The following is a 24,902-nucleotide window of genomic DNA, read 5'->3' on the forward strand; positions in this document are numbered from 1 at the left end:
ATGAAACATCGTGTGTCAACACTCCTCAGCAAAACAGCCTAGTTGAGAGGCGTTTGGGATATACTTTGGCCACTGCAAGGACATTGTTATTCCAAGCAGGCTTGCCCAAGAAATACTGGGGAGAAGCTGTTCTGACTGCTGCCCACCTTATTAACAGGATTCCGATGAAGGTGATTGACTATGAAAGTCCTTTAAACAGACTGAGAGAGTTCTTTCCAAATGTTCGACTGTTCATGGGACTCCCCGCTCGTGTGTTTGGATGTGTGGTGTATATCCACCAACATTCTGGGAAACTTGACCCACGAGGAGTCTGTTGTATCTTTGTTGGCTACTCAGGTACCCAGAAAGGCTATCGGTGTTATCATCCTCCATCAAGAAGGTTTTTTGTCTCGGCTGATGTGGTGTTTCATGAATCAGAAATGTACTTCAATAATGAAAGTTTGTCTTCATCTGCTCCGGTTGACCAGGACTCAACTAATTTTGAATTCCTTCAACACATTGGTTCTGTCCAAACTGTTTATCCTGACATAATTCCTGTACAAGAGACGGAGGTTAGAAAAGGGGGACATATATCCGAGGAGAGTGTTAATTCTGAAGAATTTGCCAGTCAACCCGTGGTGGAGACAGCTGGACAGACCGAGTTAGACAGTCCGGAAGAATTTTTGGCAGAAGAGAGCCAAGAGGATACAGAACAACAACCAGAGGTTGCTGTTGAAGATCAACAAGTGGGTGAAATTGAAGAAGACTTGGGCTGGCCTATTGCCCTAAGAAAGGGTGTTCGATCATGTAGGACAAGGATCAAATATCCTATCAGTCAGTATGTGAAATATGAAAAATTGAGCAATCAGTATAGGAGTTTTATTACCGTACTCGGGAATATTGTCATTCCGAATAGAGTGGAAGATGCCCTTCGGGACCCGGGATGGAAGGCAGCCATGGATGAAGAGATGGCAGCACTTATGAAGAATGATACTTGGGAACTCACGACACTGCCCAAGGGAAAGAAAGCTGTGGGATGTCGCTGGGTGTTCACTCCAAAGTTCTTGGCAGATCGAACGCTGGAAAGGCTAAAAGCCAGACTCGTCGCGAAAGGGTATACTCAGACAGAGGGCATTGACTATGGTGAGACGTTTGCCCCAGTGGCAAAATTTAATATGGTTCGGGTCTTGATCACCCTTGCTGCTAAGTGTGATTGGGACATTCTCCAACTTGATGTGAAGAATGCATTTCTTCGCGGAGAACTAGAAGAAGAAGTTTTTATGCAGCTTCCCCCAGGATATCAGTTGACAGACAAACCAAATCAAGTCTGCAAATTGAAGAAGGCCTTATACGGGCTCAAACAGTCGCCCAGAGCGTGGTTTGGACGTTTTACAAGAGCTACGATTGAGTTGCACTATCACCAGGCCAGAGGAGACCATGCATTGTTCATCAAGAAAGGAACGACAGGAAAGGTTACCTTGCTGCTAGTTTACATTGATGATATATTGGTTACTAGGGGAGACCGTGAGGAGATTTGCCGATTGACTGAGGCATTGTCTCAACAATTTGATATTAAGGAACTTGGCCCACTGAAATATTTTTTGGGGATTGAGGTGGCGTATTCCAAAGATGGAATATCTCTTAGCCAACACAAGTATACCTTGGATCTACTCCAAGAGACTGGTCAGTTGGGATGCAAACCAGTCACCACTCCCCTAGATGTGAATGTGAAGATTGGAAAAGGAAATGATGGAGCAGAAGTTGACAGGACATCTTATCAGAGACTGATTGGAAAGGTGATTTATCTCAATCACACGAGGCCAGATATCTCGTATGCCGTCAGCTTACTGAGTCAGTTCATGAGCAAGCCACATGAAGTCCACTTACGCGCCGCACATCGAATTTTGGCTTACTTGAAATTTACTGTTGGGCAGGGCCTTCTCTTCACTCGAGCAGGAGGATTGTCAGTGGAGGTCTACACAGATTCTGACTGGGCTGGATCATTGAGTGACAGTCGGTCTACATCAGGTTATTGTACCTTCTTGGGAGGTAGCTTGATTACGTGGAGGAGTAAGAAGCAAAAGGAGGTCTCCTTGTCTAGTGCAGAAGCGTTTCAGAATGTCGCTGGCTGAATCATCTGCTAGAAGACATCGGACTGTATGATGGTGATGGAATCACACTGTATTGTGACAATCAGTCGGCCTTGGCAATTGCAAAGAATCCAGTTCAGCATGATAGAACAAAGCATATGGCCATGAATCGGCATTATCTATCGGAGAATATCGATCGGGGCATCATTCGCTCGAAGTTTGTTCCATCTGCTGATCAGAAAGCAGATATCTTCACCAAGTCCTTGCCTGGCCCGAGGTTCCAGCAGCTGGTGTTCAAGCTAGGCATGATTAATATCCACACCTAGCTTACGGGGGGGTGTTGGTCAGCTGCTAGCGTTTTTCCCTTCTTTCTTTTCTTTGTTTTTCATATTTCGACCCCCCTCAGGCTCACACGTGGGAACAGCCTTTAAGTGGCTACACGTGTGAGCCCTTAGGAGTCACATGTGAGCCCTCCGGTCACATGTGACTCTGTCAGAGGTCACATGTGACCTTCCCTGGTCGCCCCCCTTTTATGTAAAAGAGACCAAACCCTAATGTGAATCAAGAATCTCGTTTTTTTGGGTTTTTCTTCCCTCCTGTTCATCCTCAGGAGCCGCCACTGGCTGGAGCTTTACTCTGAATGATCTCTCAACAATTTAACAGTTTTTAATATAGTACTGACTTGATCCTGCAACAATATTTTCAACATAAGGAGATTATAATTTGAACGAAACCAGCCTAGAGTTCTTAGCCCCTTTTTCCCAAAATTATATCTAGATTGTCACATTCAAACGCGATCGTGTTTTGTTCCATTGGAATTCTCAGTAACTGAAGCTGAACATTTGTGCAAAGTCATGTGGTTAATTTCTAGGAACCGTCAACAAGCACCACTCTGATTTGGTGATATGGTCAGATAGGTATACCTAATTGTGCAATTAAATGGGGACATAGAAAATTGAAAGTGGATCCTCCATCTATGAGAACTCTTACTTTCCTGTTTTGAATGGATCCCCAAAATTTCAACCAACCATGTGATCATGGTGGAGCTGATATGAAATTCAGTTGTATCGTCATTAAAGCACCTTCATATAGGGGATCTTCGTCCAAATGCATGAGATCCTCTTCAGAAATTGGTTAGGTATCTTCTTCTTCTTCTTCCTGAAGCATGTATTTGCTCACTTTCTTCTAGCATTGGTGCCTAACATGTAAAATTTATTGCAATTGTAGCATAAACCTTTCTCTTTCTGCTATAGAAAGTCGTCTGGAGAAAGAAGTGTAAACTTTTTCTTTCCTGCTTGGGGTTCTTGATCATTCGTATTAATGGCTGGAGTGGTTCAAGCTTGCTAGTTGACATTAAGATTTCGCCCACCATATGTGTATGATGTTCCTGACCGAGAGTAAAAATTTAGATTAGGATAAGGATGAAGACTTGGAGTATTTACCATTCTTCCTGCTGGTCCATTAAACATGACTTGTAGATTACTTTATGCTTCCAATGAAAAATCCGTTATCTCTTGGATTGCATAAGGTCTGTACTTATTCAATTCAGCCCTGATGTATGGGGTTTAAGCCCCTGAGATATGCAGTTTTGTGTACATCCATAGGTAGTTGAAATAGGAAAGCTGCCAAGTCTTTGAATTCAAACCTGTATTTGGAAACAAAACCTGATTGTCGAAGGTTCATAAATCGTTCACATAATGATTTTGATGGAAGTTTGTATCGGCATTCAAAATGTTGTCTGAACATCATCCAATGATCGAATCTAAAATTTTCCTCGGTGTATATAAATCAGCCCTATGGTGGGCCTTCATTATGTAGATAAATGAGATGAAGTTTTTCTAAATCAGCTATGTAGTGCACCTTAAAAAATGGCTCTAAGCAGTTCAACCATCCTTGAGCATTTGTCCCATTGAAATTCTGTAAATACCCTTTCTGAAATTCAGACTTGACATTCGTTCCCATCTTTAAGTTGACTAGAATCTGAATATACCTTCTATTTGACTCATTTGTCTTCCTGGCGGGCAGAGAACTTGTGCCTTCCAACTAAGAATTCATAGCTTGCAGTTGCACTAAAATATGAGTGAGGATGTCTGCAGTCTCTAGATGTTCTGATGCTGTTCCTTTTCTTTAGACATTGAAGTCTTCCATGCTCATTGTTCAATATAATTTGCCTCCCTAGGTTTTGAATATTTGTGTCCTTTTTACTCCGTGCTTTTTCAAGAAATCCTTACAATTTGCTGGTCGTTGATAACAATAATTCAACTCCTTCCGCAGAGTGGCAAATGAAAGATTGATGCTGCTCTGATACCAGTTGATACGATCAGGTATCTAGATCATATTCTTCAATAGAGAAATCCCAAATAATCTCTCCAGAAATAGTAGTTCAACAATTCAAATACAAAAAGAAAGAGAGGAAAAACCTCAATTCAGTGAAGGAGAATGCGGGCCATAATGGAATGGGATGCAGAATCTTTGAGGATTAGCCAATCCTTCCCCCCTTTCCTCTGGTCTCAGATCCTTTTAGACTCAAACGAGGGACCTCTTGTTCAAGTGTCTTCGATACATATTTGAAAAGAACGCATCAACACTGTGTAAAATGGGACGTGAAATGGGATGCAAAACCATCTCGAACCATCCACTATCCTAGACACGGTAGATTGTGCACTATCAGGGGAAAAAATAAAAATAGAGAATAGAGAGAGAAAAAAATTAAAAGGAAAACGAATAGTGGAACAAAAAAAATGACTTACTCTTGACTGACATGCACTATCTTCCGGGACAGTTGGATAATTTAGGAAGGTTTTTGTCTTGTCCCAGGCCCGTTGTTTTTTGGGTCATCCGAAACTGTCCCATCTGGAGCTGTCTTGTCTAGGACCCATTTTAAATCATCCCATTGGAAACCACCTCCCTAGTGTGCGAAGCTGACTGATGTCTAGGACAAAAAACTATGGAAGATTTGAACCATAGAAGTTCCAAAACTTGAGAAGAAAAACACAAAATGGAATTTTAGTATATTCCCATATACAGTCCCACAATTCGTCCATCGGACGAAATTTCTCTCATTCGAGGTCGAACGCCAGCCAAACAAGACTGTCTATTCATCCTGGGATGACATAATCGTCTCACATTTCGTCCATCGGATGAACTTCCTCTCGTCCACCGTCTAACGCCTGCCAAACAAGACTTTTTTTTTTCCTAGTACGAAAAATCATCTTACATTCGTCAACCTGCTAGACAGGATGAACTTTCATCTCGTCCCAAGTCCAACCTGCTAGACAGGACAGAGACAAAAACCCTCCCGTCCCGTTTGCGTCCACCCTTTCCATGGGCTTCAACTAACAACAAAAGAACCGCGGTATTTCCGTAATAAACTACTTCCTACAGATTTTGAACTAAAACGGAGCACTATATAAACTCCTGCTACCTTTGTAGTTTCGTTCTCGTCCCACGTCCAGCATGTGAGACGGAATGTAGACGAAAACCGTCCCGTCCCGTTCATTCCCGTCCTTTCCCCGTCCCGTCCATTCCCGTCCCGTCCGCGTCCACCCTTCCCATGGGCTTCAGCTAATAACAAAAAAATCTCGGTATTTCCGTAATAAACAACTTCCTACGGGCTTTGAACTAAATCACAGGAATATATAAACTCCTGCTACCTTCGTCTTCGCGCAGAAGCTCGTTTTCTCTCGCGTAGCGTCGTCTTCTTCCCGCGAATCTCTCCCGCTTCCATTCCTCTCCTCTCCTCCATCGCCAATCCTCTCGACGATCTTCCTCACCTTCGCCTTCTCCCGCTCTCTCTCCCGATCTCTCTCTCGCTCTCTGCGAAGATCGCGAGAAAATGCTGCAATTGGTGAGAATCCGCGCCTTCTGAGGTCGAAGAGGAGCTCGGAATCGGCGGATATGCCGGCGAGGAAGCGGCCCGGCGCCAATCCGGCGAGCAATCACGTAGAACGATCGTCGGCAAATGGCGAGGGCGATGGCGACGGCGACGGCGATGCCGTTTCCCCCTCTTCCTCCCCTGAGGACGGAATTAGGGTTCCGGAGGAGGAAGAAGAGGCGAAGCCGATAGTGGATTCGCCCGAGGTGGAGATTCCGGAGGCCAACGAGGAAGAAGACGGAGAGGAGGATGGGTTGGCGCCTTCTCAGGAAGTGAAGAAAGAGGGTACGGCGACGTGGATTGTTTCTGGTTACTTGTTTGCTTCGTTGTGATTGTTTTTTTTTTTACGGGTTTTGTAGATTTTCATGGCGATGGTGAAGAGGAGGACAGCGACGAGGAGCTCGAGGAAGCTGATGAGGATAAGCCTGAGTATGATTTGTCTCGCGCTGCCTCTCGTTATTTTAAGTTCATCTGTCGTAACATTGTTAATTTTGAGCATAAGGATGAATCAATTGCCAAGTATAATCTGATCGGAATAACTATCTTTAATAACATTCCAGTTATCGATTCGCGCTTGATGGTTCTCTATGCCGGCATAGGATGAACTAAGAACCTCAGACTTAGTATTTTCTCGCTTCATTTAGTGTGATTCGTGTTTTCACATCTCCATTCTCTCTTTAGTTTTTTCGTATATTTTTCTGAGGAAACTAATTGCGATATTATGGGTCTCTTCTTTGCTTCCTGAAACAGGTATGTTCTTGTCGAATTGGCTGACATTCGCAGAGAAGTGCAATGTCCAATTTGTTTGGGTAAGTTTCCTGGAATGAAAAAAAACCATTTCCTGTTGAGGAGAAATTACATTTTTCCGACATGGGATAGAAAAATGATTTCTTTCTCAAACTTTGTGATTCATAATTATTCTTCTTCCAACTATTTGTTTTCAACCTCCACTTGCCAAAACAACAAAGAAAGTAAATAAATTTTCTCATCATTTTTTATGCTTTGCCGTGTCTGACGTCGGGAGAGATGGTTAAAGATGAAGAAAAGGTGGAAGACACGTAGATTGAACAATGAACAAAACCTCATTTCAGCACTCGCCAAAGGAGCGGATATATAACAGTCAGAGGTACATTGGTTGACTATAATGGCTTTATTTGCCTAAAGCTGTGTGTGGTAACATATACATAATCTACTAAGATACCGAAGTAATCTTAATTATCAGGATCTTAAGATATAGGAGATGAACTCAAACACAATATCGGAAATGCCAGATCTCTGGATTTAGTACGTCACTGAGACAGAGATCAAATCTTCAAGTAGAAAGAAGAAGTCGCATACAAGAGTTCGAGTAGTAGAAACAAGAATTAAGAATTGAAGTAGGAGAATATCCTAGCTGAGATCTGGAGACTGGCGGCCTGATCGGACGTCGTCAGCTCTGACGGGTGAGAATCTCCTGCCGCAGCGCCCTTGGCTCAACTGTTTCTTGATCCCTCTTCCAATTACACGTCCCTTCTCTTATATATCCTGGAATTGACGGCCCCTTCCCTCTCTTATTCAAATGCTCCCACGTGTCAGATCAGCCCGCACGTGTGGAATTGTTTACCTGCTTTCTCTTTGTTTGGTAAGTTCTTGTTAGATGCTTATCATAATCACACCTCTGAAGTCGAGGAATGAGTTTCTTTCACTCCCATCTTGGACACCAGACGAGCATGCTGGTCCCTAAAAAGACCTTTAATCAGGAGATCCTCCAACTTTTCTGTCCTGTTGATGTAGACAATCTGAAGAATCTTTGCCCCTAGATGTTCTTTGATCAAGTGTCATTGAATCTCAACATGCTTGGTCCTCTCATATTGAACAGGATCATTCGCGAGGCCAATGGCTGATTTATTGTCTCATTGGAATTGGCTGGGCCCCGTGAGTAGGACACTTTGCTTCTGGAGGATACCCCTAATCCAGTGTTTTACAGATCCCTTGTACGAGAGCTCTGAATTCTGCTTCTGTGCAGGAGTGTGAAATAACATTTTGCTTGTTGCTTCTCCAGGTAATGAGACTGCCACAAAAAAAGTGACATGCTGTCTACCTTTGAGAAGCATAATCTGAATCTGTGTAAATTTCTAGACGTTTAGGTTTACCTAACTGGAAATTGAGACAAAGCCCAATTCTTCCCTCAAGTCTGGTGCACTCTATGCACAATCTGCTAGTGAAAAAAATTAGATTGAAGGATAAATTGGCTAGGGATATTGACAGAGTAGGAGATATCACGACAGGTTTGACAATGTTTATCAATCAGGTGCCGATAGGACAATGAATCAGCATCCAGTTCACTTTCATGAAATTTATGTTAATAATTTACTTCTATAGGAGTATTTTGAGGTTGGCATTGGAGGTAACGTGGTTTAACCAGTAAATTGTAAATATATTTCTGTTGAAAGAGTGTCATACCACTAGTCTAATAAGATGGCTCGACGCCCAAAATATATTTAAGGAGGACTAAGCTTTTAATATTGAACTGGGAGTGACGCTATGATCCAGTTTAGTGATTCCAAGGGAATAATTTCCTGCGGTTATATAATATCATCGGTTAGACAATGAGGATAACTACATTTCCCGGCTTGTAATGTTGATCAAAAGAGTAAATTTCTCAAACTAGTTTCAAGGAGATTGTTTCAGACCATATAGTGCCTTTCTCAGACAACAAATTTGTCTGGGAAACCTCCTCATTCATGTGACCATGCAACAAACATCTTTTACATCAAACTGATAAAGGTCCCAATGTTGTGATTACCTGCTAAGGAGATGAGAATTCTGACACTATTCACCTTGGTGACGGGGCAAAAGTTTCTACACAGTCAATGCTATAGTTTTGGATGTTTCCTTGGGCAACCAGTCCGGCTTTGTACCTTTCAAGTTGACCATTTGCCGTATACTTAATGGCGTAGACCCATCGACATCCAATAGGCTTCTTTCCTTCAGGGAGAATTGTTAATTCCCAGCTGTGAGTCCCATGAAGAGCTGCCATTTTAGTATCCATCATCTGTTTCCAATGCAGGTCTCTAAGGGGCTTCTGAACAGTACATGGGATGAACACCTGTTGAAGGTTCATGGGGAAATTTTTGTGAGCCTTAGAGACACTTTGGTTAGTCAGAAGATCAACCAGTGGTAGAGAGTTGGTTGGCTGCAAAGTGCACAAGTAGAGGATCGAGAGAGAGCTATTTCATCGGTCCCTGCAGGTGTAATCTGATTGGACCCAATCAGCAGTGGGAGGTCTGCTGTAGATGACTTGTCAACTAAGGGATGGACTGGAGTTCCAATAAAATGGTTAGGATGTAGAGGGAGTAATCCCTTAATGGAATGAGCCAGTTCTATGAGCCAGTTTTAAGTAGGTCCTATGGTTTGTAGCACCGGAATCTCATATCTAAGGATCAGAACACTTATGGGGTTTCATAGCAATTGAGAATCAAAAGGGATTACCTGACTGGACCAGAGATGTAGACCCAATAATATCCATATTTTTTTCCTGGTGGATGCAGCCATTGCAGTCCTTTGATTTTTTCCGGGTCTCTGGGAGGCCTCTGAGTTTCAGGATGGTCTGCATCATCTTTGTCTTTAGATATGTTAATCACATTTACTTTTGATGACAGGGTTTGATGCCCAGTCAGGTCGTCCATGGATCTTCTAGCATGTATCCTTTGTGTGCCGATGAGGGCTGCAATGACAGTATCTCAGTTGGTCCTTGTCATCATTGCGTGACCCCTTTGGCTGTTAAGATTTTTTCCTGGTCTTGATTCCCAGATGTAGAATTATGTTGGTTCTGCTGGACAGTTGGGGGCTTCGAGGCTACCACCCCTCGGCGTAGGCTTGACCAAACAAGAAGAATTATTTAACAGACTCTGACTGCTCTGGCAGTTCTCTTCTTTTCATATCTGGATGACAGTATCTTTGAGGCTGAGTTCGTGTTCTCTGTAAAATTACGCAGCATAAACTTTTTCAAATTCTGGACATAGACTGGTGAGCGATAGACACGATCATGGATTACATACTCCTGATTAATAGAGCGAGCTGTGGGTGGATGGTAAGAGTCCATCACCTTCCATAAGGTCGAAAGCTCGTAAGAAAGCTCAAAGGCAGTACAATTTTCATTGTTGTTGTCTTTGACCTCGGGAGGCTTGTATGTCTCTTCACAGGCCCTTGAAGGGCACTAATACCATGTCCAATGTTGTGAGAGATGGGGAAAGACATAGAAGGTGGAAGATATGTAGATTGACCAAAAAAACTCTCATTTCATTACTTGCAAAGGCAGTACAATTTTCATTGTTATTGTCTTTGACCTCGGGAGGCTTGTATGTCTCTTCACAGGACCTTGAAGGGCACTAATACCATGTCCAATGTTGTGAGAGATGGGAAAAGACAGAGAAGGTGGAAGATATGTAGATTGATCAAAAAACTCTCATTTCATTACTTGCAAAAGGAGTGAATTTATAAAGGCAGATGTACAACAGTCGTCTACAATGGATATATTTGCCTAAGTTGTGTGCAATAACGTATAACTAATAACACATTACCCACTTGATGGCATTTCTTGTCTGATTCTAGAGTACTGAAGACATCAGAAAGTTCCCTAGCTTCGTACGCATTTATTATTTTTAGCACCAAATTGACGTCCATTTAAATTTCCATCATTTGTTTATATATATTTCAATGATTCAGAATATATCATATCAAATGCCCCCCTTTCCTTTCCCAGGGATCATCAGAAAGACGAGGACAGTGATGGACTGCCTGCACCGTTTCTGCAGGGAATGCATCGACCGGTCAATGAGACTTGGGTAGGACCCCAACCAATGTCAATGCAACTGTTCTCTTGCAATGCCAAAAATCATCATTGTCATCAAAAAATCTGTTATCTTTGTTGTCGTCCCTTTCACTTGAGTGACAGTGACAATTTCATTGTCGTCATTGTGATCCAGCCACCAGAGAAATGATGACGACAATCTCATCATCGTCTCTTGTCATCTAATCAAGGTTAACAAAGGGACGATCATGATAAGTGATTAAGAGACAACCGTCATTGTCATTGTCGTCCTGAGAAGAACTATAGATGACGATCATGACACTTTCAATATATTTGTTGTCATCCTGTTGAGTGAGTTCACAAAGCATAAAAGCTGCGCAATGCCCTCTGGGACATTGATGATGATTCGTTATGATCCTCATCATCGGTGGCAATGAGCACTTATTAACACAGTCCATGATCTAGTCCCATTTTCTCACATTCTAACCCCTCTTTGCCATTATAGAAATAATGAGTGCCCAGCTTGCCGCACCCACTGTGCCAGCCGCCGCTCTCTGAGAGATGACCCCAACTACGACGCTCTCATTGCTGCCCTCTATCCTGACATCGACAAATACGAGGAAGAGGTCAGAGATCCAGATTTTTTTTCATATGATATCCTTTTCCAATTGAAAAATTAATTGATCCAGCTTTAGTGGCATCGCATACATAATCAGAAAAATCTGTATAAAATATCTCAAATATGTAATAGAGAAAGAAAGTCTGACTAAATTTTAATTGTCAAGACTCAAGAGGTTGGTCCTTGCCTATCTTGTTGATGTGCATTGAGACATGACTGATTGAACGGCGTAATCTCCAATTATCAGTTTTCTTTAATGGCCCAATTCATGTTTAATTTCAATTCAAAGATAAAGTAGCGAATAAAGCTTAACTGTGGATCTTGGATAAGGACGTAATGCCCTTTTTATTTCAATTTCAACATGAAATGTCAATAAAATAACTTACTGTTTGTTAATTGGTTGAATACGTTATCTACCATTACTGGTTCACTAACGGATGCCCTTTGAGTTTCAATTTAAATATAAACTAACAAAAAAACTAACTAATTGTCAATCTTTCCTGGCTCCAGAGGTTTGGCATTGAATATTTTGTTGTATGACGTAATCTTTGAACGGTCGTTGACTTCTGGCCCCCTTCTTGCAGGAGCTGTCCCTCCACGAGGAAGAAAGACGGCGGAACAAAAAAGTAGAATCCCGACCAAAAATACGTCCAAAGTCGCGGTTTTCTTTCACGTGAATCACCTGTTCTTCGGCCTCTTTTCCTGGGCAGATTCAAGCTTACATATCCGAGACGTTGCAACGGCAATCCGAGGCTTTGGGTAGGCGCCGGTCTGCCAAGACTGCAGAAGCGGGCTTTATGCGAAGGTCACAGAGGAACTTCCGCAGCAGCCGTGGCAGTTCCCGGGCTGGATCCCGGGCCACTTCCCGGGCCACCACCGCTGGGTCTGAGAACGAAGAGGGAGCACACGAAGGGAACGAGGCGAATGAAGCCTCTCCCGAGGCAGGAAGGCAGAAGCGTGTCCGTAGATGGACCACTAGCAGGGCCCAGCCGGGTCCAGAGAGAAGTTCTGCGGAGCCGGAAGAGGTCTCAAACAGGGACTTACTTGCATGGGGAAAGAATGGGGTCCGCAGCCAGACCCGCCATGGAGGATCTGGCGGGTGCGCCGGAAGGAGCACCCGGGTTGACCGCGTCTCCCGTCTCGTTGACCACCTCCATAGCCTGGACGAGAACGATGATGATGTCAGTAAATCAGCCCCCAACCTCACAGATATTTGTTTTGCTATTTAATTCTGACTTTGATGTCACAGATGGAGGTCCACCTAAGGCTGGTACCGGCAGATGGAGGGGCGAAGACAAATGCTAGCTTGGAACGCCCTTTCCTCTGCTGCCGACCAACCCTGTCCGTGAACCATCTGGCAAAGGTGATCATTCTTTGTTTTGTTTCATATGGTAATTTTGGGTGGATTTTTATTTCTAGATTTGTTATTTGGGCGGATTTTTCGTTAAGGTTTTTGTTTCAGCATATGATGTTTGGTTGGATTTTTCTTTCTGCAGTCGTATCTGTTGGAAAATAAGACCCATCGTTCTCAAGACAGTGCAAACCTAGGAATTTGTAGTTTTTAGAGGAGAGTCAAAAGTCTTTGGGGGGTTCTCTGAAAAGAGATCTTTGGTCTTCGGCGAAAGATTTCGGGAGCCTTGGGAGAGAGGTCTTTATTGTCTTTGGAGAGCTCTTATCAGAGGTCTTGAGAGAGAGTCTCTTGGTTTTTGTTGAAAGTTTTTGCAGAAAGAGGTACTAAGAGAGGTCTAACGAGTCTAAGGGTTCTTAGGAGAGGTCTCGGGATGAGTCTGGATCATCGTCATCCCCACATCTCGATATTGACGTCATCATACATGTTGGGGCTTGAATGAGTGGTGATGGAAATGTGTCGTCAACCGATGGATAATGATGACCACAATGATTAGCTGTCATCATTGATTTTTTTCTGAAAGAATAGTTTGGAGAGGTATTATGGGAGGTTTAACTAAGTGTTTGGAGAACACTTCGGATAGGTCTTGAGAAGAGTCTCTTGGTTTTTCGTGGAAGTCTTTGGAGTCTTGAGAGGTACAACCAGCATTTAAATCGTTCTAAGAATTTGTACCCTTGGGCTGGTCAGGATTCTAGTCCTGATATGATGGCTAATCGACGAGGAATCACTCATCATATTGTCGTCTCCTTGGCATCGCACTGTCATCGCTTCGTGATTTATTCTGTAATTCCGATTGTCCATGATGATTACGATCTTGTCTCCATGCTCTCCAAATATTCCCCTGAAAACTATTCTTAGTTTCTTAGTCAATCGGGTTCCGGTTGTCCCGATATGATGGCTAATCGACGAGGAATCACTCATCACATCGTCATCTCCTTGGCATCGCACTGTCATCGTCTCGTGATTCATTCTGTAATTCTGATTGTCCATGATGATTACGATCTTGTCTCCATGCTCTCCAAATATTCCCCTGAAAACTATTCTTAGTTTCTTAGTTTTTTTATTTATTAACGGAAATTTTCTTAGTTTTAAATGTCGTCACTATGGGAAGTTTCAATTCACAAGAATTTGAGAAGTTGATTTTCGGGAGGGATTTTTTGCAGTTTGTTGCAGTTCAGATGGCCGTGGATCCCGAGGACGTGGAGATAACAATGGTGAAGGCGGGGGGGGATTTTCAGGCTCTACGAGGCCAGGAGACAATTGGCTGCTTACAGAGCTGCTTCTCCTCCCCTCCATTTGACTTGGTCATAAGAAATTCTATTACCTATCGAAAATTTTCTTAATTACGTCGTTAGCAGGGATTAGTCGTTCTAATTAGGTGTAATTGTTGTTTACATCGTTTCAGGTGTTGGCGTACAGGGCCAGGCAACATGGGTCCAAGGAAGGAGCAAGCGGCCACGGCCAAGAGGACCCGTCGGATGGCCGATATGATTTCCTTTGACCCTTCTGTAGATATTTTAATTTGACCCAGTTAACTACAGTCAATGCATTGTCCTATAGCTAATTAATGTTGTTACTTCTCGAATGGCTTCTCATTTGTTTCTTCTTATTTCCCAGCTTTATTAATCTCTCCTGTCTTACCAGGTCAGCATTGTCGAGGGAAGTATGTTTGATTTTAGGCTTGTTTTAAAATTTCTGCTTACAGATTGGGACTAGTGATTGTCCAACCCAGATTTGTCTGATATCCTGAAAAAAACCGGGTTGGTGTCTGATATCGGATGTGGAAGATCGGTTGATATCCGTCCTTTAGGTCTAGACGGATATCGATGACGAATATCGGGGGGGGGGGGTGTAACAGGATTCAAATTTTAATGTAAACTCAGAATCTTATTATTCCACATGGAAGGAATTAGAAATTTTGCTCTGTATATATTAAATGAGATGGACTTTACATTAAATGATAAAATAATATTTTAATCTATAATCGCTATATTTAAAGCACCTTATATATGTTCGTTATTCAATATATTAACACATCGTCCAATAAATAGACCTGAAAATTTATATTTTCTTCCATATGGAATAAAAGGATTTGGAGTTTGATGTTAAACTCCGAATCCTGTTATCCCATATGAAAGAAATTGAAAAGATTCAGCTGTATATTAAACATGTCACTTAATCAGTAAAAAAGCTCCCCAATTACCCTCTATCCCACGTTGATCCATTCTAACCGCTGAATAATTATGGGTGAATTATATTTTTAAATATCCTCTCCAACTTGGATATCAAAATCAGATATCCACGCGCGATATCCGATATCGTCATCCTCCTCAGGAGACGGAGACGGATGAAGACATTGAGACAGGTATCGAGATCGGATATCGGTACTGTAGCAACCGATATCCGATATCGATATCGGATATCGAAAAAAATGGATACGGAAATTTTGATTTTTGGCATCCAGTACAACATCCGTCCCAACACTGTAATCTGATACTGGTATCAGGACGGGCAAACCCTAATTGGGACTGGTAAGGAGGAAGAGAGAGAGATAGAGAGACATATTTTAAACTTTCTGTCAATAGTTCTGGCAGGTCCTACATGTTTGTTAGCCTTTGGAGGAGAAAAATGGAGTTTAGATTCCTGACTTTCTGGCCATAGATGTAGGGCTGACCTGAAGATACAAGAAATAGACAAATTTATATACCTGAGTATTTGTCTATGGGTCTAAGGATTTTGACTTTGACCATGGATATCCGGAATCTTATCCTTTACCACTTGGATCAGGTGATCAGCCTCCAGCAACCTACCATCCTCCCGAAGCCCGAAGAGCAGTTCGTCCACCGCCCCAGCTCCAGGAGTCAACTTGTTGTCCACCATCTCCTCGACCAGCTCCACGGCCCGTCCAAATTCCCTCAGCTTGCCGTACCCGTTGACCAGTGCCCCGTAAGTCAACGCACTCGGAGTCAACCCCTTGACCCTCAGCTCGGCAAAAGCCCTCTCCGCCTCCTCCATGTCCAGCCTCCTCGCCCAGCCCATCACCAGGCTCGTGAAGGTCATCTCGTCGGCGCCGATCCCCTTCTCCGCCATCTCCTCCCTCAAAGCCAGCGCCCTGTTCATGTCCCCGTGGCACGCGTTGACCCTGATCAGCGCGTTGTACATGGCCCTGTCGAGGTCAATTCCGATGGCCACCATCTCTGCACAGAGCTCCTCCGCCTGCATCGTCATCCCCTCCATGCATGCCGCCCTCACCAGGATGTGGAACGTGACGACGGTGGGCCGGAGACCGGCGCCCTTCGCCTGTTCCAACACCGCCAACCCCTGCTGCAGATCGCCTGCCCGGCAGTGACCCATGATGATCGAATTGAATGTGATAATGTCCGGCGCCAGCCCTTGGCGACGGATCTCCAATACCATTGCCGCTGCCTCGCCGACCTCGCCTTTCCGGCAGAGCCCGTCGACGAGGGCGTTAAACGTGACCACTGTAGGCGCCACGCCGAGGCCCTCCATCTGCTCGAGGCGGCGGCGGGCGGCGCCGACATTGCCGGACCGGCAGTAGCCACTGATGAGTGCATTGAAGACGTGGGCATTCGGGGTGACGCCATTGGCCAGAACATCGTCAAAGAGGACCTCGGCCTCGGGGAGTCGGCCCTTCTTGCAGAGCCCGTTGACCAGGGCGCCGTACGTGGCCGGCGTAGGCCGGACCCCCGCCGCCTGCATCCGCTCCACCGTCTCGAAGCAGCGGTTGAATTCGGCGGCCCGGGCGAAGGCGTTGACCAGGGTGTTGAAGGTCTGGGCATCTGGGTTGACTCCCTTCGTCGTCATCGTCTTGACCAGGTCTTCAGCCTCGCTGACACGGCCGGCCAAGCATAGCCCGTTGACCAGAGTGTTAAAGGTGACTCGGCTGGGTTTGACCCCTCTGGCCTCCATCTTCTCCACCATGGCAAAGGCTGACTCCATGGTCCCCTCCCTGCAGAGCCCATCAATCACAGTGTTAAAGACGACCTCCCCGGGGACAGGCCCGGCGGCGAGGAGCTGCTCGAGCTTCGCCGCCGCCGTCGCCGCCTTCCCCTGTCGGCAGAGTCCATGCAGGGCTATGCTAAGCGGGTAATTCCCATCGCCGCCGCCGCCGCCGCCGCCGAACTTCTCCCAGAGGGCGAGGGCGGCCTCGCCGGAGACAGCCCCGAACAAGATGCTGTAGGTGTACGCATCCGGAGCGAAGCCGGCGGCGCGCATCTCCCCCACCAGCGCCTCCGCAGCAGCCGCCTCGCCGGCGCAGCAGAGCACGGAGAGCATTGAATTGTACGAGATCAAGTCGGGGCGGCAGCCGGGGGCCGCCGCCAGCGCTGCCCACGCGCGCTTCGCCGCGGCGGGGTCGCCGGAGCGGGCGTGGCCGTGGATCAAGGCGTTGAAGGTGGCGGTGGTGGGGGGGATGCCTCGGGTGAGCATTTCGTCGAACAGGTGGTGGGCGTGGAGGGGGCGGCCGTGCTTAAAGAGGGCGGAGATGAGGCAATTGAAGGTGAAGGCGGTGGGGGGGGTGATCTGGGATTTGAGGAGGAGGGCGTCGGAGAGGCGGCCGGCGGAGAGAAGGGCGGAGAGGAGCGTGTGGGAGGAGAGGGGGGAGGGGGGGGGGGAGGAGGAGAAGACTTGGAGGGCGTGGTCGAGGAGGCGGAGGTCGGAGAAGGCGGAGATGAGGAGGTCGGCGGCGAGGTGGGGGCGGAGGGGGAGGAGGAGGGAGAGGTGGTGGAGGAGGGGGAGGGGAGGGGGAGGGGGGGATTGGGAGAGGAGGGATTTGGAGAGGCGGAGGGCGGAGGAGAAGTGGCCGGCTTGGAGGAGGGAGGAGAGGCGGAGGAGGAGGGGGGGGGGTGGGTCGAGGGTGGAGGAGTATTGGCGGAGAGGAGCGGGGCTGAGGAGCTTCCATGGAGGGAGTGGGGTGGCTCTCATGCTCTGGTCTCTTCGACACAGAGAGAGAGAGAGAGAGAGAGAGAGAGAGGAGGAAGACTGAGTGTAAGAGAAAGTGAGAGAGAGAGAGAGAGGGAGAGAGAAGAGGAAGACTGCGAGTGTAAGAGAAAGAGAAGGGAGAGATGACGGAGGGGGAGAGGGAGAGAGAGAAGGAAGACTGCTAGTGTAAGAGGAAGAGAGTGAGAGAGAAAGAGAAGGGATGGAGAGAGAGGGAGAGAAGGGGGGAGAGAGAGAGAGAGAGAGAGAGAGAGAGAGAGAGAAGGGAGAAGGGAGAGAGAGAGGAGGGGAGGGAGAGAGAGAGAGGAGAAAGACTGTGGGTGTAAGAGAAAGAGAAGGGAGAGACAGAGGGAGGGAGAGAGGAAGAGAGAGGAGGAAGACTGTGAGTGTAAGAGAAAGAGAGTGAGAGAAGGAGAGTGAGAGAGAAAGAGAAGGGAGAGACAGAGGTAGGGAGGGAGAGAGAGAGAGAGGAGGAAGACTGAGAGTGTGAGGGAAAGAGAGTGACAGAGAAAGAGAAGGGAGAGACAGAGGTAGGGAGGGAGAGAGAGAGAGAGGAGGAAGACTGAGAGTGTAAGGGAAAGAGAGTGACAGAGAAAGAGAAGGGAGAGACAGAGGGAGGGAGAGAAATAGAAGGGAGAGACAGAGGGAGGGAGAGAAAGAGAAGGGAGAGACAGAGGGAGAGAGAGGAGGAAGACTGCGAGTGTAAGAGAAAGAGAGTGAGACAGAAAGAGAAGGGAGAGACAGAGGGAGAGAGAAAGAGAGGAGGAAGAGTGTGAGTGTAAGAGAAAGTGAGTGAGAGAGGGAGACTGAGAGAGAAAGAGAAGGGAGAGACAGAGGGAGAGAGAAAGAGAGGAGGAAGACTGTGAGTATAAGAGAAAATGAGTGTGAAAAGGAAAGTGAGAGAGAAAGAGAATGGAGAGACAGAGGTGGGGAGGGGAGAGAGAGAGAGGAGGAAGACTGAGAGTGTAAGAGAAAGGTAGTGAGAGAGGAAGAGAAGGGAGAGACAGAGAGAGGGAGAGAAAGAGAAGGGAGAGACAGAGGGAGGGAGAGAGAGAGAGAGAGAGAGAGAGAGAGAGGAGGAAGATTTTGAGTGAGAGAGAAAGTGAGTAAGAGAAAGAGAGTGAGAGAGAAAGAGGACGAAGGTAGAGACAGAGGGAGGGAGAGGGAGAGGAAGGGAGAGGGAGAGGGAGAGACAGATAGATAGTGTAAAAGAAAGTGAGTGAGAGAGAGGAGGGGAGAGACAGAGAAAGGGAGAGGAGAGGAAGATAGTGAGTGTAAGAGAAAGAGAGAGAGAGAGAGAGAGAGAGAGAGAGAGAGGTCAAAGGGAGAGACAGAGGGAAGAAGGGAGAGAGAGAGAGAGTATAAGAGAGAGAGAGAGAGAGGAGGAAGGGGGAGACAGAGGAAGGGAGCGAGAGAGAGGGAGGAGAGGAAGATAGTGCGTGTAAGAGGGTGAGTGATTCAGTGAAAGAGAGATATTAGAGTGAGTAACAGAGAAAGTGAATGAGAGAGACTGAGTGATTGAGTGAAAGAGTGATATAATGTGATTGAGTGAGAGAGAAAGAGAGATAAAGTGAGTGGGAGAGTGAGAGAGTGAGAGAGTGAGAAAGATAAAGTGAGTGAGTGATTGAGAGGGTGAAAGAGAGAGAAAAGGTGAGAGTGGGAGAGAGAGGAAAGTGTGTGTGAGAGAGAGTAAGGGAGGAAGAGAGAAAGTAATAGAGAGATAGTTAGTGAGAGAGAGAGAAAGTAAGAGAGAGAGGAGAGGACGAGAGAATGTAACAAAGAGATAGTGAGCGAGGTAAGAAAAAAGGGAGAGATGGTGAGTGAGGAAGAGAGAATGTAATATAGAAATAGTTAGCGAGGGAGAGATAAAGTAAGGGAGAGATGGTGAGTGGGGAAGAGAGTAAGTAATAGAGAGATAGTGAGTGAGGAAGACATAAAGTAAGTGAGCGAGTGAGTGAGGAAGAGAGAAAGTAAAAGATATATAGTGAGTGAGGGAGAGAGAAAGTAAGGGAGATATAGTGAGTGAGGAAGAGAGAAAGCAATAGAGAGATAATGAGTGAGGGAAAAAGAAAGTAAGAGAGAGATAGTTAGTGAGGTAGAGGCAGAGAGAACTAGTAGTAGAGGAACATATCTGGGTGAAGAGAAAGAGTAAGATCACACTGAGCTTAGTATCATAATCATGTTGACTTTTTCATCGTCAAATAATTTAGAAAATAGTTATCTTTGTACCACATGTAACTCATTATGACTAGGTTGTAAGCCCCATTAATAAGTAGAATAAGTGACACTGAGCTCTGATTAACAATCATGTTGACTCTTCCATGATACTGTAAATTGGAAATCAGTTATCTTTGTATCACAGGTAACTGATAATGAAAAAGGTTTCGGTCTAGTCTTCTAAGTATAAAAAATAACCTTTATTTAGTTATCACAAATTCACAATCATGTTGACTGCTTTTTCATTAAAATTACTTAGACAATCGTTATCTAAAGGATGTGTTTTCTGTGCGATGTGCGCTTGTGCAGTCAATGCATGGTGGGGTGCAAAATTTTGAATCACACATCATGCTACCCTCAGAACATCCTCACTGGCTCACTGCTCAGGCCTTCATGCCATGGGGTTGTGCGGTTATGTTCGACTGTTTCTAAATAAATGAAAAAAAATCTGTTTTTTTCTCCGTTCATCTCTCTTTTCATGTCTCTATCTTATTGCTCACCTATTTCTCTCTCTCTCTCTCATTTATCCTCTCTCATTACTCATCTCTCTATTGTTTCTCATCTCCCTCTCTTTCTCATTCCCCTCTCTTTTCCTTGTTCTTCATCTCTCTAATATCTCTATTCACCTCTCTCCCTATAGTACAATCTCTATTTCTCTCTCTATCTCTCTCTTCCTCTGTCTCATTTCTCATCTATCTCCTTACACATCTGTCTATTCTATCTCTCGATCCTCATATATTTCTCGTTCATTTCTCATATATTTCTTGATTCTCATTTTTCTCATTTCACATATATATCTCTCTGTATCATCTTTTTATTCTCATCTCTCTCTCTCATCTTTCGCCTCTCTCGTTTCACATATCTCTCTACTGTCTCTTGATTCTCACCTCTCTCTGTCTCATTTCTTGACTGTGGGATTGGTTAGCAGCAGAGGCAGATAAGCGAGCTCGGCCTTGAGGACCATTAGTCTCCTTACCTACTTAATATCTAATATCTATAAGAATTCATTAATATCAATATTTTATAAATCAGTGCACAGTAAATACACTATTTAGACTGAATATCTATAGGACTTTAATTTTTTAGATAATAAAAATGAGACATGAATTGCAGAGTTTTGTGGTCTATGGTGCGGATTTCTGACAAAAAAACTTAACCACGACCTACTCATTGGGTCTGGTGCAGTTGAAAATTTGCGTACTTGGTACAGATTTTTTCACCACACCATGCAACCATCTCTAGTTTTTTTATGCACCAAAACTTTCTGATAATGTATGCATGAATAGTGTATATGTATCGCTCTTTGGGAGAAAATTACTTAAGACTTTTTAATGAAAATCACATCATTATAATGTTTCAAAAGGAGATAAGTGGCTACTTACTGATGTATTTCCTGAATATTTCCCCTAAATGGTGTTTTGTATCTAAGAAGGGAGTGAAATAGTACAATGTATCCAAACAATTTATATCCCATATTTATTCTAGAAAATTATGTTCAAGATGATTGTTTCCCCAATGAGCTCATGGTTGAATTTCTCAGAAAAAAAATCAAACTTAGAAAAGATAGTCCATCAAATTGATTAGACACATAAAATGAATAAAGTTTAGTCAAACATTTCAAATCATGTTCTAATTTTTTTTCTTCTTAAATGAAATTTATTGATTTATTTATTCTAAAGATAGCCTCTAGGGAGTGAACTACAGACTTTGAAAAAATCTCTTAAAGTAATCGGTAGATATTTATTAAGTTGAATATTTTTCAAAGCTATCTGAATGGAATTATGGATATCTAGATTGACAAAGTGATTTTTTGCACTAATATGCTAATGCGGCTCAAATAATGATATCTGTTCATAAGTTGAATGATAAGAAGATTATAATGAGACCATAATACAGTGACTATTTTAAAATGAGGGTTTGAAGATGAGACATGATGGAGATGATCGGAGGAGATGAACTGATGAAGGTGGTGCATGTAAGGGTTGAGTTAGGAATGAGATGGAGGAAGATAGTGCTATAAGGTTTACTAAATGAGTGGAGATGGAAACACGAGATGACTTATATGATTTGGAAATACAAGAAGGCGTAGGTGGTAGATGATACATGACCAAAGTAGTAGATGATGATGTATGGTGATGGATGATGATAGATAATAATGATGAAATGGATATGCTCTACCGAAGTGAATGTGTTGAAGATGGATCAATGTAAGGCAAGAGACTAACCTTGGTTCACTATGTCCCATCGAGATCAAAGCATTTTCCTGACACAGATCAGCCTCCCAACTTGTATGTTGACCTTCTCCAAGCACTCATGACACCAAGAACACCTTTGATTGACCTTCAAAACCTCTCATTTTCTATCTTCCTCTCGAGGAGATGGTGATTTTAAATTATTATTTTAATGATTGGGGCTCAATTTAAAGATCCAATAATACAGAGGGATGGAAGACAGAAAGCCAAAACTACCCTCAAAATTTCAGCTTGATCAGCCTTTTGGATTGTTGGACATCAAGCCCTGAAATTGGACAATCCCTACAAATTGATTTAATCCAAATATTTATCTCTCATCGTTCTCACCAGCGTTGTCATACCATTTTTAAGGTTTTTTCTTCATCATGGCATTAACTGAAATCATTGTCTTCCATTTTCACGCATCATCCTTGATCAACGTCTCCCATCACAACACGTGTGCCTGTAGGAAAAAGCCAAAAAATTAAAGGAAGGTATATTATTATATTAATTATGAAATGAACATACGCGTGTGATGTGGCCACATCTACGCATTTCTTTTAAAAATTAATGAAAGAGGGTCACATGCACGCCACATGTTATCAAGCCTAAAATGATTAAATCCATTTTTAGAATGATTTTTTTATTTTGTAAATTATGAAGTATTTTCAATAATTTTTCTGACATCATATTCTTAAAGAAAGGTATGATTTTTTTAGCACAAAAATTATTGTTTCTGAATTTTTTGACATTACATACATAAAGATATGATTTTCAAAATAAAAACATGTATTTATAGGATCATACACATGAACACGTGGCACACACATGTCCCACTTTCATTAATTTTGGAAGGATACACATGTACATGGCGTGTGCTGATGCGCCACCACATCCCACACATATGTCTCTTTAAATATATTTTTTGACTTAGAAAAATCATATATTTACTTATATAGTGTAGAAAAATCCAGAAAAAATTATACTTCTAGTAAAAAAAATTATTTTTTACAGAATATAATGTCAGGAAAATCCTAAAAAATATTAAAAATAAAAAATAAAAAACCATTCTAAAAATATATTTAATCATTTTAGGCTTGATAACACACATATAACCATTTTAATGACATTAAGCATGTAAATACCATCATATTAATTCAAATGAGCTTAAGTTTTTTATCCTTAATTCGGCTCCTTTTTGTCTATTAAGGTTATTATGCCCCTACATATGAAAGAAATTCTACCTAGGTGTGTATAATCTCTTTGCTTGATTCTCTTTTGGGTGACTTAACTGTAGCATACATGCTTCTCCTGTGAGCCATCCTTCACAATCCAACCAAATTCCAAATTTGATAACCTTGATATCACACATTCTTTATATTCTTACTAACTTTCTTCCAAATTAAGACAATGTCATATGGTTTGCACCGTTATCTCAAAGACGTAAAAAATTAATTGGTTTATTTTCATATTTATTCAATGAAATATTCATTATCTGCATTACTCATGAGTTTCATGATGTCTTTGGAGCGTCATAGATTATTTGAAAAAACACTCAATAAAATTGTGGCAATGACATTTTTCAATGCATTATTCAATATTTTGTGAGGCCATATAATAAATCCAAGGAAAATGACTGGATAATTTTTCTAGCTGAATTCTTTTAGGCTTATAAGGCATCCTCTCTTGTCTGGTCTTTAGTGTTCATGGTACATCTTGAATGCAAAGAAATCTTGGAGAACACAACTAATATCAATATTCTTCAAAGATCACTAAAAAATGAGTTTATCCCTCTTATATGGGGAAATATGAAATTAATTGCCAGGTGACGTGGAATACAAGGCAATTACACGCTGTTTTAGCTTCACAAGCTAACAATTTCTGTCGTGCTAATAACTTTTAAGGACCTATGATCCCATTCTCTTGCCATCCGTTTTTCCCCTTGCGCTTACCCAGTATTTACAGTAAGTAAAAACTAACAAATTCAAAAGATATCGTTAAAGTTGATCAAGGTGGTGGTTAATCGCATGGAAAGCTATCAAATCAGCCAAAATTATGTAGTTTATTTAGGACTAGTGCATTGTTATTTTTTTCTCCACACATCCCCAAACCCTCATCAAATCACGTGAACAGATTCTTGTTTCCATTGATATTATTTTGTTCCCCAAAAAAGACCAATTCCAAGATTAGAAAAAGCAAAGTATGCCCCACACCAAACCCTTACATTTGTGATCTCAAAGATCTCCGGTAAATTTTCCAAAACCTTCGAAATGGATTAAAATATTATATTACACCAGGTTACTTACCCACACTTTTCTCAAATAACTCAGTGTAAAACGCGTATTGCTTCATGAAGAACTCATATTCTAACATGCCACAGTGTTTGAAGAATTAGTTTAATAAATTCAACTATAATCACTTGAAGAAGTTTCCAAAAAGCATGCTTCCCATAATTAAATTCATAGAAAATGAACCTCCTCGTGAATGGAACTATCAAAACAGTGGGGCCATCAATGCTCATAAATACAAGACTTCTTGCACCTTGCAAGAACAAGACAGAGAGAGCAAGACCCGCTACCTCTTCCCACGTGGGATATGGATATTTTCACAGTCACCGCCTTGTTCATCCTTATCCACTACCTGTCTTAGTCAGCCAGCCGTCACCTTCCCATTCCTCCTAATCGCCATCTTTCTGCACAAAACTCTCACAAAGAAATTATTTAAATAGAGGCA

At 43.2% G+C, this 24,902-nt stretch overlaps 2 protein-coding genes across 2 annotated transcripts; one reads left to right on the forward strand and one right to left on the reverse strand.

Annotated features, from left to right (window-relative positions):
- The first annotated feature begins 5,740 nt into the window (after positions 1-5,740).
- On the forward strand, positions 5,741-14,347 carry LOC144707786 (putative E3 ubiquitin-protein ligase RING1b). The gene is made up of 10 exons (XM_078581030.1): positions 5,741-6,228; positions 6,303-6,372; positions 6,694-6,752; positions 10,688-10,769; positions 11,241-11,361; positions 11,939-11,980; positions 12,065-12,535; positions 12,604-12,717; positions 13,926-14,066; positions 14,168-14,347. The coding sequence occupies exons 1-10, from the start codon at positions 5,967-5,969 to the stop codon at positions 14,261-14,263; spliced, it is 1,458 nt and encodes a 485-aa protein (XP_078437156.1). The 5' UTR covers positions 5,741-5,966; the 3' UTR covers positions 14,264-14,347.
- A 979-nt stretch (positions 14,348-15,326) lies between these two features.
- Positions 15,327-17,840, reverse strand: LOC144707787 (pentatricopeptide (PPR) repeat-containing protein). Its single transcript, XM_078581031.1, has one exon. It carries the CDS (start codon positions 17,704-17,706, stop codon positions 15,490-15,492), a length of 2,217 nt encoding a protein of 738 aa, XP_078437157.1. The 5' UTR covers positions 17,707-17,840; the 3' UTR covers positions 15,327-15,489.
- Positions 17,841-24,902: the final 7,062 nt, after the last annotated feature.

This window comes from Wolffia australiana, chromosome 9 (assembly GCF_029677425.1).
Source record: "Wolffia australiana isolate 7733 chromosome 9, ASM2967742v1".
Classification (NCBI taxonomy): domain Eukaryota; kingdom Viridiplantae; phylum Streptophyta; class Magnoliopsida; order Alismatales; family Araceae; genus Wolffia; species Wolffia australiana.

What these genes read in the sequence shown, in the direction of transcription:
- LOC144707786 (XM_078581030.1), top strand. Translation starts at nt 5,967, where the DNA reads ATGCCGGCGAGGAAGCGGCCCGGCGCCAATCCGGCGAGCAATCACGTA. An exon ending in TCGACAAATACGAGGAAGAG is followed by an intron (nt 11,362 to 11,938) that starts GTCAGAGATCCA and finishes CCCTTCTTGCAG; the next exon opens with GAGCTGTCCCTCCACGAGGA. An exon ending in CCGTGAACCATCTGGCAAAG is followed by an intron (nt 12,718 to 13,925) that starts GTGATCATTCTT and finishes GATTTTTTGCAG; the next exon opens with TTTGTTGCAGTTCAGATGGC.
- LOC144707787 (XM_078581031.1), bottom strand. Translation starts at nt 17,706, where the DNA reads ATGAGAGCCACCCCACTCCCTCCATGGAAGCTCCTCAGCCCCGCTCCT.